Here is a 20531-nt window from a genome sequence, read left to right on the forward strand (position 1 = left end):
GATGTGTCGGTCACGCTCACTTATGTGACTGATGAATGAATGATGTTCATATTCTGACATATTTTCACTTCAGTGAAGTCCCATCTCGCAGGCTGTCGTTTGTGTTTTCATTAATGTAAATGTGTTGTGATTCACTCGTTGAATTCTCCCTCAGTCGTTGTGAAAATAAAATCTATGCTACTCACCAGTGTTCAGTTCATATTAACTATCTGGGAACTGCTTTCTGATTGGGTTTCATTTATACTGGGTTCTCCAAACTTTACTTAAGTTAATAAAGAATTTGCAAATCAAGTTCAAGTACTTACGGCATTGCTAAAGTGAAGCAGTCACTGGTTACTTGTTGTACTGTGTATACCCATAAAATCACTTGCAGGTGGTGATCATCGTTGATCATCTCATGTGGGTCTTTTTTAACATGTTCCCAGCATCTAGACAGCTCTGCAGCCCAAGTACACCCCCACATGGCTATGACATTCCCTGATGGAAGTGCCAGCAGGAAAATGCACCTCACCACACCACAAAAAACATTCAGGAACGGCTCACAGAATGTGACTGAGAGCTCAAGGTGCTGACCTGGCCCTCAAACTCATGGTGGTGCAGTGGTTAGCACTTTGAGTTTGGATGTTCTACCCAATGCTTGCGTGAGTCTCCTCCAGGTACTCTGGTTTTCCCCACCATGAAAACATGCACACTAGATTATCTTCTCGAACCCTCAAATGGGTTAAATGCAGAGTACCAGTTTCACAATGTATGATATGTGATCAAATAAAGATTCCTAGTTCTCCCTTCTTCCAAACCCCCCACATCTAAATCTGATTGAGCAACCACGAGACGCGCTGGAATGAGTCAGATGCAAGTTGTGGTTGATTTGAGTCCTGTGGTTTGCGAGTTGTGGCCTCTGGTTAGTTCTGGAATGTCTCAAGGAAGTGTGTTCAGATTGGGATCTGGGGAATTTCAGGGCCAGGTTGGTACCTTGAGCTCTTTGCCATATGTTAAAACCATAGCTTATATTCCATGCCATTAACAAACAACACAGGTTTCAACACTTGTGAACTTTTATTGGACATCATGAACATTGAACATCCACCTATGCTGTCCAGAATAAATTCACAAATAAACCATACCAAATTAATTGGTTCACAGCTGCATAAACTTAATGTTAGACTTTGGCTGATGGAAACCAAAACATTTTTATCCAGTTTGCCAAACACTGCTCTGCAGAATTACAATACACCAATACATCAATTGAAGTGAATTATTTGAAGGCATCTGTTCCGTCACCTAATACTGTGTGGCTCTCAGATGAACAGAAATAATTGGACTATAATGTTAAACACTGTGATGGAATCTCTTTTTGAATAGCAGTTATATCAAGCACATACCAAATACATTGTCTCCATCAAACTTAGCTGATTATTAAATGCTTTTTGCATTTAGACATTTGTCCAATTTGCTTTTAATATTGCTGTTATTATACACCACATTTAGCCTTTGTTAAGGCAAATAGCTTTTAGTGGTTGAGGGGCTTCCATGGTCAACATGTCCCTCAGCTCTTTATTTAGAACAGAGAAACACCACCTGTGATGGAGCCTGGTGGTATATATCAACCTGGGTGGGTGACGGGACAAAGCTGGACTCCTCTCATCACCCTGGACGGACGGATTGTCCTTATGATTAATAAAACAGTCCCACCAAAGCCACGAGCTTTCCAACAGTAGGTTGAGTCTTGCTTCCCTTTCAGAGGACTGGAGGAGGGGTGCAGCAATGGGCTGCTGTTGCTGTAGGGTTTAGGGGGTTGCACTTTAATGGCCGCCGAGATTTCGCTTTTCTCCGCTCATCCAGTCAAGCCCGATGAATGTTAGGCTCATGGTCATGAATATGAAACCCAGTGCTGTGAAACATGCAGCCTAAAAAACAAAAGAAGATACAGTACATCAGTACAGAATCACTAGGCCCACTGTGCTCCTGGCTGTTACATTTATTATAACTCTGTTTTTCTCAGCTGATTTTGTGAGTGTCTCCCCTCTCAGTCAGGGAGAGATATCAGCCTACCTGGATCTTTGGTCTGGAGTTCATGGGCTCCTGGTTGGTAGGGATAATGCGGATGTAGAAGAGTCCAGGAAGGATAAAGATCAGACTGGGAGCAGTTGTAGCCCCTGGGCACACAGAGGAGGCACAATAAATCAGTCACTGATTTGCTAAATGCACTTATTCATTGCTTGCTGGGTACCATAGTCATCTGGTGATATTGTTATCCACCTTATTCTTAGCCCCCATAATACATTGCTTACATACAGTTTATGGGCGTAACTTCTGGCATATCCAGTCACTTGAGGGAACCAGAGTTTTCCATGGTAACAGGAGGGCGAATCCTCCTTCTTAGAGTGAATAGTCCACCGTATCATTCATGAATGAAGATCTAGGTTAGTTATTTTATCTAGTGAATACTAACCCTAACACTGTTACTATTGCCTAGCCCACTTAGCAAATGCTTCTAAAGTCTTGAAAGTGCCGCCGGTGCGTCAGTTACTATGATACTTTTTTTTAACTTACACTAGTTCCGTCGATCACCTGAAGTATCCCGCTTAATCATTTCCCCAGTAACCTCCCCAGTGACCTGCGCAGGAAATTTGTGGATATAAATCTGTGTGTCATCTACATAACTGTGGTAAAATAGCTGTCTTTAATAATCTGAGCTAGTATGAGCAAGAAGATGTTTAGCAGGAGAGACCCTATAATGGAGCCTTGGGGAACTCCACGTCATTTTTGTTCGCTCAGGTGTGCAATTACTGATCATCACATAGTAGATCCTGCCGTGCAAATACAAATATCTGGAGCGATTTTCTGCACCATTTGAATAACCATCCAACAGTCCTCACTCTCATCCCGTTATGAACTTTCTTTTTCACTCTTACATGTTCGTCTTGTGTTCTTTTTGTTGCCGCGCCCTGCTGGTAGTGCCCCTTCATACACGTGGGTACTTTTCATGTCTAGGTGAGGCAAACTGTCACACTCTCAAGCTGCCCTATAGTGGATTGCAAGTCTATAACATGCTTTGCTGTGAGATTGGCCTGGCACAAATGCTAATGTAAACTTGACCTCATGGAACTCCAAAGTGGCCAATATTAAAACAAAATTAATTTTATAAGAAAAAAACATGAAAAATCTAAAATCTTAAAAACATTATAGAATTCCTCTGCATTTTTATTTCACTGGAGCTATGTTTTTTTTTTTAGATAGCCCTTTTCTTTCAGGCTTCCATAAAACTTCGAAGTGTAATATCTTACCAGTAATGCCAAAGATGTCTCTAATGTTGGGAACGAGAATGACCAGCAGGTTGACAGCAAACAGCAGACACATGGCGATGATGATGTGACGGAGCCAATGGAAGGGCTTCCCTGGAAACAGCAGCTGCAGTAGGGCACGGCGGATCTGGCAGGACAGGACATAAGGATGCATAATGCTGCCCAGGTATCAGACTGGGTCAGTGTATGAAACTAGAACTATAGGACTGTGTGTCACTAATCCCAGCAGACCAAGAGTGGAAATATTTCATGCATGTATGATGTATAACAGTTCACTTATACATCATTTTGTCAGTAGTCAGAATTGTCTTAAACAGGAATTCCAATCATTTTAAACAAGGGCCCTATGTTTGCATATTCTGGTGTGTAAATGATCAGTAGATTTCCTCAGCCAGCCGTCTCTGGCAGCTACAATGACTGCAATGCAATCCTTTGGATCGACAAAGTTACGTCTGCTAATTTAAGTCTCGCTCTGAAATATTTGTTGTTGTTGTTGTTACAGTTGTTGCCTCATCTTCTGTAGATCGTAGTTCAGCAATGACTATAGTAATAAATTATTTTTGGCAGTTTCTCTAGTTCCTCTTTCCACCGTTGTCTTCCTGCAACAACTCAGCTCCATTTCAGAGTGACATTTGTCCTTCAGTAAGACTTTTTGGTTACAAAACGGATTATAATCTTGTAGTAGTGGGTGGTGGTTGAAATCTCCCCCTATGAAATGGGAAACCCTTCAAGACCCTCATATGTCATCAGTAGTCATCAGTGGGGTTCGTGTAAACAGCCTCTTTAGTGGACGTAACAGAGTTGACCCAAAGTATTATGTTGTAGCCATTGCAGCTGTGTTGCTGCCGCTAGCTGAGCCAATCTTCAGGATCCAAAAGTTTCGGCAAGTCTTAATAATTTACATGCCAAAACATGTAAACGTGGGGCCCAGGTTTGAAAATACTGCAATTCCCCTCTTACAGTTCTGATCAATAAAACCTCAAGCTGGATAACCCGGTGTACCTCTGCTCTTTGCAGCTGACCCAAAATGTATCCAAAATCCACAAATGAATTTAAGTTGTTGAATTTATTCAAATAGTTCTCCCTTCCTTTCTGTGTAGGCTTTTAATGTGAAACATCTATAGGAAGTAGATGGAAGTGTATACATCACTTATGCTGAACAGAATAAATGAAGTACTGTGGAAGTATGCACCCTACTGAGTTTACCATGTGAACTTCTGTACTGCACTGCCCACTTTACTAAACGCACAAGTATTTCAGGTCAGTATCAGAGAGTATGTCAGATGGATGTGTGTGAAGCCCAGACACGTTCTTACGGGAAACAAGACCACAGGTACAGTCAGAGTGACGGCCACCAGGACAGCCAGCCGAACACACAGGATCAGAGTGTCCAGGGGGTCCACCTTACTGTAGGTATGGAGGAGCTCTGCCTCAGTGTTCTCTGCACACACACACACACACACACACACACACACACACACAGATATAGAACATGTGTCACTTCACTGTCATTAAACGGCGTTATGTTCTGCAGCTGAGGAAAAGAGACGTTGCCTCACCGTAAAAGGTCAGATAGCCAAAGATGGCAGTGAAGAAGTACATGATGAACATGCCCAGGATGGAAACATTGCCAATATTCTGCATTCTCTTCTTGGTTGGGCTTTGGGGGAAAAAGATACATAGATATAGTACATAAAGTCAAAAGACAAAAAGCATGGCTATAGTTTATTTTCAGAATAGCCTTTATTTACAGACACACACCCTGTTTATCACTGTAGTGCCCAAAAGGGAAACTTACTGCATTTATTTCTTTTGCTTTTTCATTTGGACAAGTTGTAAGAAAATTGCATTCGAGGTGCTCACATTTTCATTTTGATGTTAAAATAATGTGGCTTATCTTTCCAACTTGTAAGAGCTTCTGATTTTCCTTTTCCCCAGATGTCATTTTACCTGGTGGTTACTGATGGTGGGCCAAACCACAAAAATAAGACCCAATTTGTTATACACCAGAGTTATCCTTTCGATTAATGCACAAAAGCTCCTTGGTTAGGTTAAGGCTCCAAAACTACTGGGTTAGGTTTGGGAAAAAGCTCATACTTTGGATTAAAATGAGGACATTCAGTTACGTAACTCATGTCATGTAACTTAAGTAACATAAGTACATCACTTACATAACAGGTTTATGTTATTAACATGCATTTCTTACTTACATGACATAACTTCAAAACAAATCACTTTTGACTCTTAGTCACAAATGGGATGCCAACCCTAGTTTTCTTCACTAATTTAAACCCTGACAAATGTTAAGCATGAGAAGGTTGTGCTATCCAGCCAATAAGTAGATTACTGATAATTGATGCTCTATCATAAGAAAGTAAACTGCAGTGTCATTTCAAATTGGTTTAAAAGTGACTTGAACCAATGCTGCTACACACGTTTAGTACAGTGTGCTACTTACATGTAAACCTAGAACTGATGACAAGCAAAAAATCTGAGAGAAAAGCGTGGTTTTGATGGGTTTCATTCCAAAACACAAACGTTTCTTTCAGGAATGAAAGTCAGCTGATGTTCACTGTTAAACTACACAGACAATTGTATCCACAAAAATGTTGTGTTCTGTAAGAAAAGGACAAAGAAAGGTGCCAATTTTCACAAATGGTAGATATCTCTTTTTGAACAAAACTGTTCATGTTTTAATATCACCAGTTTATGGACTTGCAGTATGTTTCAGATAATTTGGCAGCAATAATGTTTTGCATTTAGCTACTGTAGCTGTGTATTTATATTGCAAAACAAGATATAGTTATTAATTTTAAAGATAAGCTTTCATTGAGTGTTTTTGTTTTTCATATTGCATTGCAATAGCCTGTTTAAAGTTATCATATACCAAACAACTAATCAGTGCTGATAATACTCTATGCTGATAAATAAAGGAGTGATGATAATAAAGTACATGCTTTGAATTCCTAAGATATAACTATGCAGTGTTCCAAGCAGACCGGATGGCCTGCAGCACATGATAGAGCGCTCATTACAACCATAAGAGACTTGAGACTTGACTTGGACTTACAAAAAATGACTTGTGAGCATCTCTTTATACTACTAGAGGGGTACTGCAAGAAGTGGCGTTAGAGGGATAACTACAGCATCAAACCAAGAAGTGCAGGGCCACTGATCAGGCTGCTGTATTTGACACACTGGGAGCGAGGGATGGTTTTTTGACTATCAAAGTGCATGATGTATACTGTGTGTGAAGAATGTAAGACTGGTATGTATCTTACTTGCTCAGTTCAGTGTAGATGGGAAGCACTTCAGGGTGACATACGAAGGCAAATGCCAGGATGGGAATGGTATATGCCGTCTGCAAATCAAGTAACAGAATAACTTCACTTGGTTGTTTTCCAGGAAGCATTTGAACTCCACACTACCCCATGTAATATGATGCATCCACAAATAGTTCCTGACAGTACACGGGTTCAGAGCACAGCACAGTCCTCTGAACAGAGCTCATCATAAATGAACAGCGTGCTTAAAATTGATTGAGGGAGTTTATGTCCAACCTCTTGGTTGATGGTGAAGAATTTGGTGGTGCATGTGTCCTCTGGGACCACTGTGTTCACAGAGTAGTTGCCAAACACTTCCAGAGGGCAGGCGATGTTGAATCTCTTGTAGATTACCTGATGTGACAGAGAGAGAGAGAGGGAGAGAGAGACTTTGATGAAGTGAAGCACATGTTATATTTTCTGCCTTTCCTGACAATACAACTATGGCACTTGTTGAACCCTTTCTAATCATATGTTGTTTTATTTGGTAACTTTACTCTTCTCTGACATGTCTCTACATCTTGGAAATTGATATATTGAGAGTGTGCACCCAGCAACAGTTGTATACATTCCCAAAAAGAACAAACAGAACTCTGCAGCAGCTGTTGGAGGTAACTCATCCCTGTCCAACCAGCTAAAGCTATAAGGATTTAGAGCCCGACTGAGTCTTAGAGAGTATTAACCGAGCCCGACTCAAACTCCACAGGCATTCTGTTTTACACCTCTGAACTCGACTTTGGGTATGTTCAGTGGTGCCCTGACAGTAGCCATTAAGTCATGACCCACAGACTCACCGAAGAGAGGAAGAAGACCATGCAGGAGAGAGAGAAGCCACTGGTATAACCAAGGTACCCTGAAGAATGCAAGAACACAAGCCTCAGACACACTGTTACTATATTAAAATATTATTGTGATGACAATATTTCATTTGAGTGCTGTTTGAGTGTCTGCAGGAGAGAACAACTAGAAATCTTTTGTGTCCTTCATGGCTTTGTGAAGGCTGTATTAAATTTAAGTCTGACCATCAATAAAAGGAAACATGGGGTGATTTTCTTTTTTATAATAAATGGCCTTGTGCTTTCAAAGGCATCTCTCTCAGGAATTGTTGAGCATGACTGGGTTGAGGGACGTACCAAGGTGTTTCATCAACGTTAGTGGGAGGATGATGCAGACAGTGACGATGATGATGAGGTAGTTTCCATTCATGAACCAGTCGCTAGGTGAAGAAAACACACATACAGTAAAGCACAAACACACACATAGTAGAAAACTGTGAGAACTGCATTTAGAGCAGAAGCGAGGTCGGTTCTGTTGTAAAATGACAACTTTTCACTGTGTCCCAGGGGCAGGAAGTCAAATATAGGTTTGTGGTATATGTATTTACTACACGTAGATAAGTGGCTGTGAAGTGAGAGACATTGTTCATACACAAATTATGACTTTTAAAGGAGAAATTCACCCCAAAATTCAATCATTATCTTCTCACCTGCAGTAACACGTTTAGCTTAGCAGCTACAGTGAAGATTCCAGGCTTTAAAAGAAGGTGCAAAAAATGTCAGGTTGATTGAGCGAGAGAAACTGTATGGAGCCATTTTATGTTCATTTGTTTTGGTTGCTTTTTACATTTTAAAAAGTCTCCAGCTACTTAAGTTGTTTAGGAGAATGCTGCAATGCTGTTTTGCTGTGAAGCTCCAGAAATGTTTTGTGGACTAAGAAACTTCACCTGACTTTCCATCAGCATGGGGGTTAGAGGGTAATCATTACATTATCATTTTTGGATGAACTTTTCCATTAAGTAGTTCTTTGTTTCGTACAGTGCAACCAAAACTAAACATGGCGACAAATGAGAAAGTTACCATATAATGTTGATATCTTAAATTAGTTTCAGCCTGTCCTCAAAACATTGCTCCAATTCTATTGTGGTTTGTTGAGAGTGTGCTGCTGACTTACTTCACATCCTCATATATCCCCTTCAGCATTTCACTTGAGCTTAATTACATCTCACAGTTGCAAAGCATTCATTTCTGAGAAGGCACACAACCAACACTCAGTGGGAATAAATTCTGGTGACCATACAACAAGCAAGTTGTCTCAACAAACGTAAGATTGGGTCAGTGCCAACAGATAAATAAATTCACACGGAGCAGAGAAATCACAAAAAGTGAACAATGAATAAGAGTGCAGTTTAGATAAAATTGCACAAAGCAGATTCATGGCACAAATAATAACCAAACACAGCGCATCTGTGTTTCTATTGGCTGATCATAAAAAAATGCTGTGAACAGGAAAACACCTGTTTGAATTTAGTCATACAGGCTTACATTTAAAGAGTAACTATACTTATTTTGCACTTTTTTACGCAGGTCTTGAGGAGTACTACTGAGTGAACAAAGTAGTATAATGCCTTTTGTTCTGGAAAGCAGTCCACTGGTCTAATGTTGCAGTCCTATAACACTCAGTATGTTTACATGATGTTAGAAAAAGTCCGACTACTGTGTTAGTCCGACTGAAACCTGACTTTTAAAGTCCATGTAAACAAGTTAGTCCGACTGAAATCCTACTAAATCGACTTTCTCAAAGTCGGACTAACACACCCAGATGCAGTTGGAAGTCGATTTACTCTTTCATGTATATGCCTTAGTTGGACCTGAACTGGCCTCAGCATTCTGCGCATGTCACCATGCCAGGCGTTGAACTGGAAGTCATCCATGGCATAAATCCATAGCAGGAAGTTGGGAAAAACAAAAGAAGAAGAAGACGACGGCAAAGGTATTAATACAATATATAATATGTAATGTACAGCGCCGAAAAGTCATCCATGTTTTCACCGTTCCCTGTGCAGCACATTTGCGACTTCTTAACTTGTTTGGTATGTGATGTTATAGGTCTACCAGATGAAGGTCCAGTAGCAACTAGCTGTAACGGTGCATATCACCTGCCGTGGTGGAGTCGGACATACTTCTGTCAATGGCAGATGTCCAATTAAATGGTCATAGCTTGACTAAAGTGTGCATGGAAACGTACTGACTGTTGGACTCCTTATTGACAGTCTAAAAACAAATGATCAGAATTGATGCAGCAGAATCAGAGATATCACCTTTTTAATCCATGCATTCTTCTTCCTTTTCAAAATCTGTTGCCTACATTACCCACAATGCAACGTAGCCACTGAGTGACATCATTTGGAGACAGATTACATTCAACTTCCTCTCGAGCCACAAAAGGTTTTGTACTATTTCTTTTTCCACATATGCAGTAGTACTCCTCAAGACCTGCAAATACACTTTAATGTGTAAAATTGGTGGAGTTGCCCTTTAAATGAATGAGAGTAACTCTTCACAATTGCAAGTGCAATGGGACTGGATCTGCTCACTGTGAAGGATCAACTTTACAACATTCAGTTGATTCTTTGTTGTGAGTGTGGTGAAGCAGCAGGGAGCACGCTCAGGTTAAGCTAATAATACAACATTACTCTTCAGAGCAGTGGTGTTGATGCTGATGTCATCATTTAATATCAGGCTTCATTCAGATGAGGCTTTATTGGGCCAAACGTAGGACCATTCTATGGAATATCTAGGAGAGTGGACAGTACACAATGAAATTCTATGAGATGACTGAATAAAACCCATTTTGAAGCAGTTTTAAAGGAACACTGACATTTTCATAAACGCGGTAAACAATCTCATGTTCAGAGCCAAACCAACAGTGAATGAGTTATGGGTTATCAAAGACTGATATGTCTTCTTCCCCTGTGCCTTCCCAAAACTATTACTTAAAACTACACATTACAACAAGTAACAAACAGTCTGGTAAGTTCAGAAAATGACATCACTTTACCATAACACAGCCTTTAAAACCAGGAAAAGACAGCACTTATGTCATATCACGATAAACCGATATCCAAAATCTAACACAATATAAATTCTTGAATCAGGATAAGGATATAAAATCAATATGTTGCCTCACCCTATTTGGACCCATCTCTGTAATGGACACAGTTGAAACCGATATTGAATTTTATACATTTTGTTGATTTCAAAGTTGTTAGCTCATTACTCACTCAGAGGTGGATGTCTGGCCAAGAAAGGCTTGGATGACCAGAGGTAACTCAGATTTTACTATGAACAGGTAGCTGGACATGGCTGCAGGTGAGGAAGAAAGAAAAGCATTTATTAGTGCTGTGTATTGTTTTGGGTTGTCAAAAGTATCAATACTTCAGTATTACATGTTTAAACAATATAATATCTGCATTCGATATTATTGAAACTACCAAACAAGGATCTACAATCAGATTTTCAAACCAAGGTTGTACAGATATTAACATTATGACAAATGTGTTGGTATGTTACCAGTTACTTTTTCTTTACCAGCACTGTGTGCAGGTTGTTGATTAAAAAGAGGAGAAGAAATCCTTTTTGGGCACTTATGAGGTTTTTTTTCTATTGCCATGCTAATTAAAGAGCTGTTGACAATATTCTTTTATTCTAGCGTTGTATCAAAGTTGAAAATTCTAGTAGCAGGACAACCTAATTGTATTGACAGCCTAAGTTTGTCCCTTTTGAGATGTCACGGCTGCTTGTGTTATGAGCACATGTGACGGTATTTGTGAGTCCTGAGTTGGAAGTTGGATGGATGGATGTTTCCTCATTTTTACTTTACCAAATAGTTGAATAGGTACTCAACAATTAGTATCGATGACCACATATATTCACACTGCCATAACACAAAGATTTTCTGGTTCCCTTGGAAGGATATATTATCACCACCTCCTCATCTGACATAAACATTTTAAATACCGCACCTCTATACCAAAGTCTTACCTCCAATGTTATGTAGCGTTATGATGACAGCTGCTAGAATCTTCCCTGGATGACCGAAAGCTCTCATGCCAAGCTGCTCATAGGCACGTATACCTGAAGAGACCAATAACATAGACCCATGTTAACAAACTGATTGGACATTCGGACCAGCCTCTCAATCCCAACCCTCCTACTAGTTGACAAAGCAAACAAGTTAAAAACTAGCTAGCCAGCTAACGACCCCCGGGATAAAATAACAGAGATTTCTTCCTTTTGCTTTACACATATGCTATATGGGTATGATTAAAATGATATAATAAACAAGAATAAACTTTATTTATATAGCACCTTTAAAAACTAAGTTTACAAAGTGCTTTGACAAACAAGCAAAAGAAGGCGAATCAGGAAGACAATATTACAGAATAAACACTCAACAGTCGAGCCAAACACAAGGAAGCCTTGTCTACAGTGAGTTAAAACAAGAAGGCAGAACAGAAAATGTAGTAATTACAAGTAAAAGGAATAAAAAGCAATAAAACAGGCAAAATCACAGAAAATGACAGAAAGGAGAAAAAAGGTAATGCAAATAAAGAGATAAATAAAAGAATAAAATCAGTAAAGGACGAAAAGAAGATGACATCACATCAGACGAATTAAGAACAGATAAAAGGATTAAAGGAGGACAGTAAAAAGAATTAAAAATAATAGATTCACGATAAACAAATAAAAGAAGTGAAGGACAGTAAGAAAAAGACATCACATGAGAGGAATTAAGAGCAGATAAACCGACCGGGAGCAGTAAAAGGACTAAAAAGATAGGAAGATGAAAAATCAGTTTAAAAAAGGTGACTTCACATAAAAGCAAGCCTAGAAAAGTGTTTTTAATAAGTGATTTAAAAGAAGTTACTGATTCTACAAGCTTTATAGTGAAGCAACATTAGCAACATCATACAGTAAGATGTTTCGGTTGTATTAAGGTATTGCATTGATTACAATAAAAAAAGCAAATTTGTGTTTTCAAGGCAGGGAGGAAGAGTAGCAAGTGAAGAGAAAGCCCAAAGACAAAACATAAAGTTTCTGATCTACATACTCACAAAAAAAAAAAGTACTGATGATAAAGTCTCTCTCACAAACCTTTGGTGTTACTTTGTAGATACTGCAATACATTGAGCAGTGATAGTAATGCTGTTGGACTGAATGTAGTGCATATGGTTTGTCAAGGGGATATGGGCTGGTTTTTTATAGGCCATTGACCTGGTTTTGTTACACAGACCTGGCAGCCCTGATTCAGACACATGTAAAGGACGACTAGCTAAACTGGCCTTATATACAGAAGTGAAGTGACTCAAATGAATTCTTACCAACAACTCCAGCACTGCATAGCAGCAGGTGGACGGAATAACAGGACAGACAGGCGATACATGTGAGCAAGATCCTGTAAAACACAAACATGTCTGGTAGGTAATAACATTAATGTCACTAACATGTTGATCAGAGAATTCTGTATTGCACTGCTTTCGGCCTTGGTTTCTTTGAAGCCTTTGAGATCAATTCTAAAAGCTACATGCAGTTATTACATTTTCAGGGATTAAAAAAAACATTCCACTTAAATTGATGTTGTCAAATTTACACAAATACATACTTTAGTTTCTCTCTTGGTACATCCCAATTTAAAGGCAGCATAATAAGCCCATGTTTGAAGACTAAATAGGCCATAAGCAGTCAGTCAACATGGTGCCATTCCCTACACATTATGCTTAGAAACACAGCCTTCTTCAGCCTTCTTTACCAGAGTCTGGAGGGACTTAACATGTCTTTTTCACCTCTTCTCAGTACATCATACATCTCCTGTGTTGCCACTTCACAATTTTTCAAGTTTGTCTATCATAGTCTGTCTTAGAAAACAATCAGGTGCCCACATCAACATTGAAACAGCTTGCTTACTGACTCGCGACAAATATCACAACCTATATTGTCAAATGTGTGGGCCACATTGGATTAATATGGATTTATTCTGGTTTTGGACTGAGATATGTGGATGATTTCCTGGTTTTGGCTGGTAAACACAATCTTATGTTATCTTTGACACACGGTATTAATTTTAGTATGCAAATGATTGATGATTCAATGGGGTTTCCTGTATAATGCATGACAATCCAAGGAAATGTATATAAAAGGAAATATCATAAAAACAGACATTGGAAATTAACAACAGCATTCTTATTATTCATTTAATTGTAATATGAAATATTTAGTAATTCTCAAGACAAGTTGATTAAATTGTACATCAAATATTTGAAACAATAATTTAAGTAACTTTGTATATGTCATAACTACATGATGGTGTGGCATAAGTGACCACAACCAGTGTTGTGTAATGTTTACCATGTCTTCTCACGTGTGTCATGTTTGTCTACTGTCTACCGTTTTCAGGGAACTGCTGTGATACAGAACGTGTGTGTGTGTGTGTGTGTGTTTTTTTTGTGTGTGTGTTTGTATCAGTTGTACTATTGCACCAAAGTGTGTGTCATTGGTACTCACAGGAAGAGGACAATGCCGGTGTTTGACATGGCGTATGACAGACCCAGAATGCCGCTGCCCATGATGGCATTGCTCAGGTTGAAGACAGACATCCCAAAGGAGGTTTTACCTTCAAACTGGAAAAGACATAAAACTGAAATATTAACTTCAAAGACACAATAACAATTATTTTTATTATTTCATTTTGCGTAATGTTACATAAAAGCTATTGTAAGTTATTCTTGAGGTATAAATTCATACAATTAAACAGCGTTTGGAGCACCAACAGGCTGCATGGCCTCTGCCTCTCTCTCAAACTCACATCTGTAAACTGAGGTCTCTTTGATCCATCGCTCTTGTGCTGCAGGAACTTTTCCTCCTCTGGTGGGACTCTGAAATATACACCACAAACAAAAAAGAAATATTGCACTTCTTCAAATTTAGATAATATGAACATATTTCATGTATTGTGCATTAATAGCAAGTCAGCATGGAGGACACATAATGGATACATACCCTCCCTCCACAGACACAGTAGCATCATGTTGGTGATTACCATTTGATAGCTTCTGCAGTTCCATACTTATGACAAGTACAGAGGCTCACTTATTTCTTCATTAAAAATAGAAATGTTCAATTGAACAATGAAATCTGAAAAAAAAACAAAAAACAAACAAACACACAGATTAAACCACCTCAGTCTTTGTTTCCTTTGTTTCCTCCCATAACGAAACAGGGAGCCAGGTTACATGAATAAGGTGTGAATGTAAGTGTCAATGGTTGTCTGATAAGTCCCACCCACTTTTTACACACACATACACATGAGCACGCTGCTCACGTTAACTTGTTATTGATGCATGAATGCCAGGCTGCTAAATTAAGGTGTGTCACACATTGTCACCACAAAATTCCTTGAATAAAGACAGTATAAGAGATTGGAAGATGGGAACATGACAGGACAGAGGAAAGTAAGATGAGACTAAAAGGGAGAAAGAGAAAGGGATGAATTGAAGGTAAAGAAGGAACAAATTAACAAAACAAAAAAGGATGAAGGATATAATGAAGAGGGGAGCTTTTTTTAAAATAATTATCTCTAAATATTTCAGTTGTTACAGCAGTGCCACCATTACATTAGCTAATACAACTGGGCACCTGATAACTGTGTCAGGTTATAAAATCTATTCACCAAAGAAAATTGTGATAATTGGTGATAATGTGTCAATAACTGCAGCATATTAGTGTTTGGAATGAGTGAGAGATACTCATGACCAATGTCCAATGGTATATATATTGACACTGGTACCTCTGGCTTACAGTCAAAGCTGAGCCAAACGATAACACATTCAACATGTGTTACTGTGGTACAGTTCAGAATACATCTGAGCAGCTCTTCTGGTCTTATCCTGTTATTTGTGAATAACAGAGAGAAAGTGGATGACACAAGTTTAGCAGCGTCATTCAGCCCCAGTTCATCAGTATCAAAGTGCACACCTATGAGTCATGTGTCTGTGTTTGGTCTGAATGTACCAACAAATTACTTAATCCACAGACGCTTTAGGTCAAACGCAATCACAATGTTCTATTGACTTTTGGTTGCAATTGGTATCATCTTGTAATATTTGTAATGTTAAAAAATTACCCCAAAATTTCAAGGCAATTGCATTAAGAGCTGAAAGCATTATTCAATTAGTAAATTCACAGAAAATCAATCTGCTGCAATTTTGATAAACAATTATTTTTTAAAGCCATTTATGAAACAAAAATGCCAGAATGTACTTGTTTCAGCATCTGAAATTCGAATCGTCTGAAAAGTCTGCTATGATAATCTTATTTTGTTAAGAACTACTGGTCAGACAAAACAAGACATCTGAATATCAACTGGGGCTTTGAGAAAATTCTCTTACTGTATCCAGTGGTAGAGTTAGGCAATAGGCAACTCTTCAGAGCCCCAAAAGCCCCAAGTTCACTCAAGCCCTTCGAAACAACATAGGATGTGCTTTCAGCACAGTAGCCAGCTCAGTAGTGATGTATCACAGGACACACGCACGTGTCTCTCGCTCTCTCCCTCTCTCTCTCACACACACACATACACAGACACACACACGCACACACGCACACACATACACGTGAATATTGCTAACAGAGGACTATATTTCTACACTGACTAAGAGTGGACCTCTGTATCTGGTCATTTTGAAAAAACAAAAATAGAATCTTCTTTTTACCATAATATTACTTTAAATGTGTTTTGTTTGTTTTTTTAAAAAGAAAGAAATTGCCAAGACGGGACTTGCATTGTTTTTATCCTTATTTTAGGACCAAGTTGCCAAAGACCCAAGGTATGTAGGGATAATGAATGTATATCCTATATCAACTATTTTTTAGCTCTGTTTTTTTTTTATCTCCACCTGTCTCTAAGTCCTCGATTTTGTTCACCAGCTAGTTTCTATCAGAGCTTTTTCTCTGAAAACAGCTGATTTCTGGTGCTGCAAACAAATCTGATGAGAGCAATGAGAGTGAACTCAAACAGTAAAGTTGTGGACCGTAAAATCCCAACAGCAAACATAAAATTTGCTTAAAAGTTCAGTAAAGCTGAGGGGAGCAGCAAAGTTGGTGGACACTGGACTTTTTAAGTATAGAATCTCTTTTGCCAGATTTGCTGTTCAACTAGGTTAAATGTCAGACAAATAGATTGCACACTGCTCTTTGCTAATAGAATACAGTTGGCTAACATTAACAAACCTCAGACAGAATCATAGTTTTTATTGCTAAGCCAATTTCCAATCCTCAGTGAAAGGCAACGTGGCTCTACAGATAAGTGACTGGAGTGGAGCCATATGTGGACAGCTCCAGTTGTGGATATCTGTTGCCTGTAGGCTTCAGTAACGACAGACAGGGTGATAACAGCTGAGAATGACCTCCCTGCTCAAACATGACTGAGCTGGCTCCTCAGACATTGACATTTTGTACAGCGGTCATCACGTGGACTGTATTTGTAAATACTGTCCCCACACAGAGAGACTTTTTACATTTCTATGCTGTTACGCACTTTATATGCAATACTTAACATATTCTTGTTTCCTAGAAGGAAATTTAAAAAATCTTGTTTTTAATGAGAAGAAAATACAATTATTATCATTATCAGATGGTGGCAGAGCAATCAGAGCACATATACTTTTACATACTAGTCTTTACACTGATGAAATTAGTTAACTGCATTTTTCTGTGCTCGTAAGCTTCATTTAAAATGTCCATTCAAAGGTTATTAGTCACACGGCACTGGTCCTACTTTAATGACACATGTTTAAACTGTTTTTCATCATGATAAAAAAGCACAATTTAGCCTGATTGGTAGTTAGTATATTGATTTGATTTGGGTGAACTGACACCTTTTCGTTGCTAAGCCAATGATTATTACACACACAACCCAATAGTTGTTTGAACCTGCTTTTATATCAGGGGAATATGTTGAACCATAGCATTCAATATACAACACTAAATCTCAGCCAATCCCATGAAAGGAAATGGTCGGTTACAGGAGAGTAAATAAAAGTCAAAGTGTTTCCTGTGGCTGTCCGCTCACCTGACATTATGTGACTTATTGTGATGCAGGTACACCCACCCACCCCGTGCACCAATCACGTTCAAGAGTTTTTTGCCAGCGCTTTTTGGCAAAAGACACACACAGCTGTAACTGTTGTATCCTTTTTTTTAATCTGTCCACAAACAGAAATATAAAAATGACAATTTGGCTTTATTACATTTATGTTTATGTTTACAGAAAACATAAATGTGAGTTGAGCACACTGTGTATTGTATTTATTATATACTATTCATGTTTTCTGTTTGTGGTATCCATCTGAATATCTCACTCTTGAAGAGTAAGTGAATAACTTTTATACTAAGGTCCTTTTAAAAGTGTTAGTTAATAGGTAATAAGGCTTTTACAAGTCCTTATAAGATACTTGTTAACATTATTTTGATATTTTTTGATTGATGGATAATTAAGATTATAGGACATTTATAAGCACTGATAAGAATAAAGTTATAGTTATAGACAGCTGGAGAATGTTATCAAAAACTTTGAGTTTCTTTAAAATGTTATATTGTAATATTTATAATTAATTAATATTATAAGGATATGTTTATATTTGTAATTGTAATATTTGCATACTTTATTAGGTATTTATTAGCAGTAAACAATGCACTTATTAACATTTTAGAAAACTTTTTGCAGCTATCAGATCTAAAGGGAGAACAATGATTTGTTCAGGTTAATAAATCCTTGATAATGCACTAAATAACAGATAACCATGCTTTTCCCAGCTACCCTATCTGGAATACTGCATGTTGTCAAGGTTGATAAAAGATGAATTAAGAAAATAGACTATTGTAGCAGTGAAGCATAAAAACATACTTGAAGACAAACTGTAAAATTCATATCCTATAAAATATAGCCCCAAATAGGAAGAAAAAAATATACAGGAAAAAATGGTACAATTATCTGGACAGTTACAGTATCTTTAAACACTGAGGAAAATTGTATGTTGTAAAAGACATTCTGATGATGTTTAATAGAACATCACTAATGGCATCAACACAATTGCCTGTAACTATTGGTAATCCCTTTAGAAATAGGATGCCTTATTTCTATGCAGTGGTAGAATAGAAAAACACTGGAAAAGCATATTGTGTTTTCCATTGCTATTGCTCTTAGGACCCATTAGTTAGTTAACCTCAATAAACTGGTCTGTAATGCTATTGTAAACATTATAAGAAACTCAGGAGGTTTTTATTCTAACATTCTAAGGCTTCTACTAATTGCTAACACTTTTCTTATAAGTCTTGAACTATAATCAAACAATAAATGTGATAATGATGATATTATTACAACTATATCATCTTATTAAAACATAATAAAATAAGAGTCCTCCAAGGACTTATAAGGACCTAACTACCTGTTAAATACCACTAATTACAAGGTCTGTAATACAAAGCGTTACTCTCCACAGTTCTGACAGTGATAAAAACTTTTAAAACCTTTATACATTATTCAAAGAGTTTTGAAAGCCAACAGGAAAACACACGTGTTCGTCTGGCTGGGACTGTATATATAGTCTCCCAGACACTGAGTAAGATGGAACATATAGTGTACAATGTGTGCCAGAATGAGGCCCTGCCCTTCTTTCCAAGCATGGAATGTGTAGATATACAGCTTATGTAATACTGTCACCTTTTTCCATGTGTTTCAGTCTTTTTTTAAAAACATGCAGCCCATTAACCTGAGATCGACACTAGGACAATTGTCCGCTGAGGCTCATGTTAACTCAAAACTGTTCACTGTTTGTTTTGTTGTTGTTGTTTGGTACGTTCTACATTTTTTCATTTATGTGTAGTAGTTAACATAGTCTATGCATGCATGTCAAGAGTACATTAGTGCATTAATTAAAGCTTTCCCTCATAGTCTGTCTTCCACAAATATCTAAAAAGTTACTGGAAAAAATATGTTTACGTCAAGACTCGCCATTTGTCATTTAAGAAGAGAAACCAACTAACCTCACTGTTCAGCAAAAATCATATCACTGTGGTTACCTTCTGACTTTGTTAAAAAAAACATTAGTTATTAATTTGAAAAATAATTAGTAAAATGTTAATAGATTAGAAAATAGCTTGAAATAACATTTTTGATTTTAAGAGGAATTGTGCTCATGCTCATTCAGAGTAAGTTACGTTACTTTAAATTTAAAGTAAAAGTAATTAAAGGGCTGCCAATAACTGACTCTCAGTGACAAATTGTTGGAAAACAGCTGGATAACCTATGCATACAACTTATTTAACGAGTGTGATTAAACCTTTCAAAATCCAAGCCTCTGAGGACAAGCTGGTGTCACTAACAAAGCTGTGCTCTTCTCCCCATGGTTCCTCACTCCTCCTGTGTAGACCTCCTCAAGTTTCTAAACCACGTGGCAGCACAGTAGCTCCAGTGCAGCCAGAAGAATGGACAGACTTACCTCCAGAAACAGACCCAGCTGACTCTACGAAGCAGAGGGAAACCTTTGGGTGAAGTCCTGGGATCAGAGGTGTAGCTTGGCCCGGGACGAATGGCAATGCTGGCCTGTTTTTGGAGCCCAGCAGAGAAGCAAGGGAGAGGTTGGGGAGAGGGGAGCAAAAGTGGGAGCAGGCAGTGAGGAGGAAGGGCTGCTGAAAATGACGGTTTCAAGTTTCTTGTGATGTCACATGTATAGGCACTCCTCTTCCTTTCGAAGAAAAACAGAGAAAGAAAACAAGTTAACTGTGACTTTCTCTCAGGGCTCTGGTGATGGAGGGCTCTGTGGGGAATTCACCAAGCTCCTATGGCCTGCTCATACATACTAGGCCTATTGAATTGTTTCCATGTTCCTACTTTCTACTCTCTTCCCCTGCCTGGGAGTTGAGGTATAGGGGAAATATAGTGAGGTGATAGGCACAGGGTTGCATAAGAGCCTGGCTGCTGGTGGGCAGCCCTGCATTAGAAGCAAACTGGAAAAAGCTGGCTCTATTAGATCAATGTGGGAACGTTTAGTAGAAAAGTAAATATGTAAACC

General features: G+C 38.4%; 1 protein-coding gene across 2 annotated transcripts; it reads right to left on the minus strand.

Moving 5' to 3' along the window:
- Positions 1-1037: 1037 nt before the first annotated feature.
- On the minus strand, positions 1038-20365 carry LOC140999650 (sodium-coupled neutral amino acid transporter 3-like). Of its 2 annotated transcripts, none has more exons than XM_073470156.1 (16): positions 19959-20365; positions 14464-14598; positions 14270-14339; positions 13969-14084; positions 12789-12862; positions 11449-11541; positions 10689-10770; positions 7762-7844; positions 7423-7481; positions 6866-6982; positions 6587-6666; positions 4865-4965; positions 4622-4746; positions 3288-3432; positions 2053-2156; positions 1038-1907 (listed from the first exon to the last, which is right to left on the minus strand). In XM_073470156.1, the coding sequence occupies exons 2-16, from the start codon at positions 14526-14528 to the stop codon at positions 1803-1805; spliced, it is 1419 nt and encodes a 472-aa protein (XP_073326257.1). In that variant the 5' UTR covers positions 14529-14598; positions 19959-20365; the 3' UTR covers positions 1038-1802. The 2 variants fall into 2 exon arrangements, with proteins under 2 accessions (XP_073326257.1, XP_073326258.1); XM_073470157.1 differs by lacking the exon at positions 19959-20365 and adding an exon at positions 15852-15933 and having other exon boundaries at positions 1718-1907.
- Between the last annotated feature and the right edge of the window lie 166 nt (positions 20366-20531).

The sequence above is a fragment of the Pagrus major genome, chromosome 7 (genome assembly GCF_040436345.1).
Source record: "Pagrus major chromosome 7, Pma_NU_1.0".
Taxonomy (NCBI): domain Eukaryota; kingdom Metazoa; phylum Chordata; class Actinopteri; order Spariformes; family Sparidae; genus Pagrus; species Pagrus major.

Excerpts from the sequence above, each read along its gene's own strand:
- LOC140999650 (XM_073470156.1), bottom strand. The coding sequence starts at position 14,528 with ATGGAACTGCAGAAGCTATCAAATGGTAATCACCAACATGATGCTACT. Across the intron at positions 4,966-6,586 it reads ATCTACACTGAACTGAGCAA|CCCAACCAAGAAGAGAATGC; the intron begins GTAAGATACATA and ends TTTCCCCCAAAG. Across the intron at positions 1,908-2,052 it reads ACTCCAGACCAAAGATCCAG|GCTGCATGTTTCACAGCACT; the intron begins GTAGGCTGATAT and ends TTTGTTTTTTAG.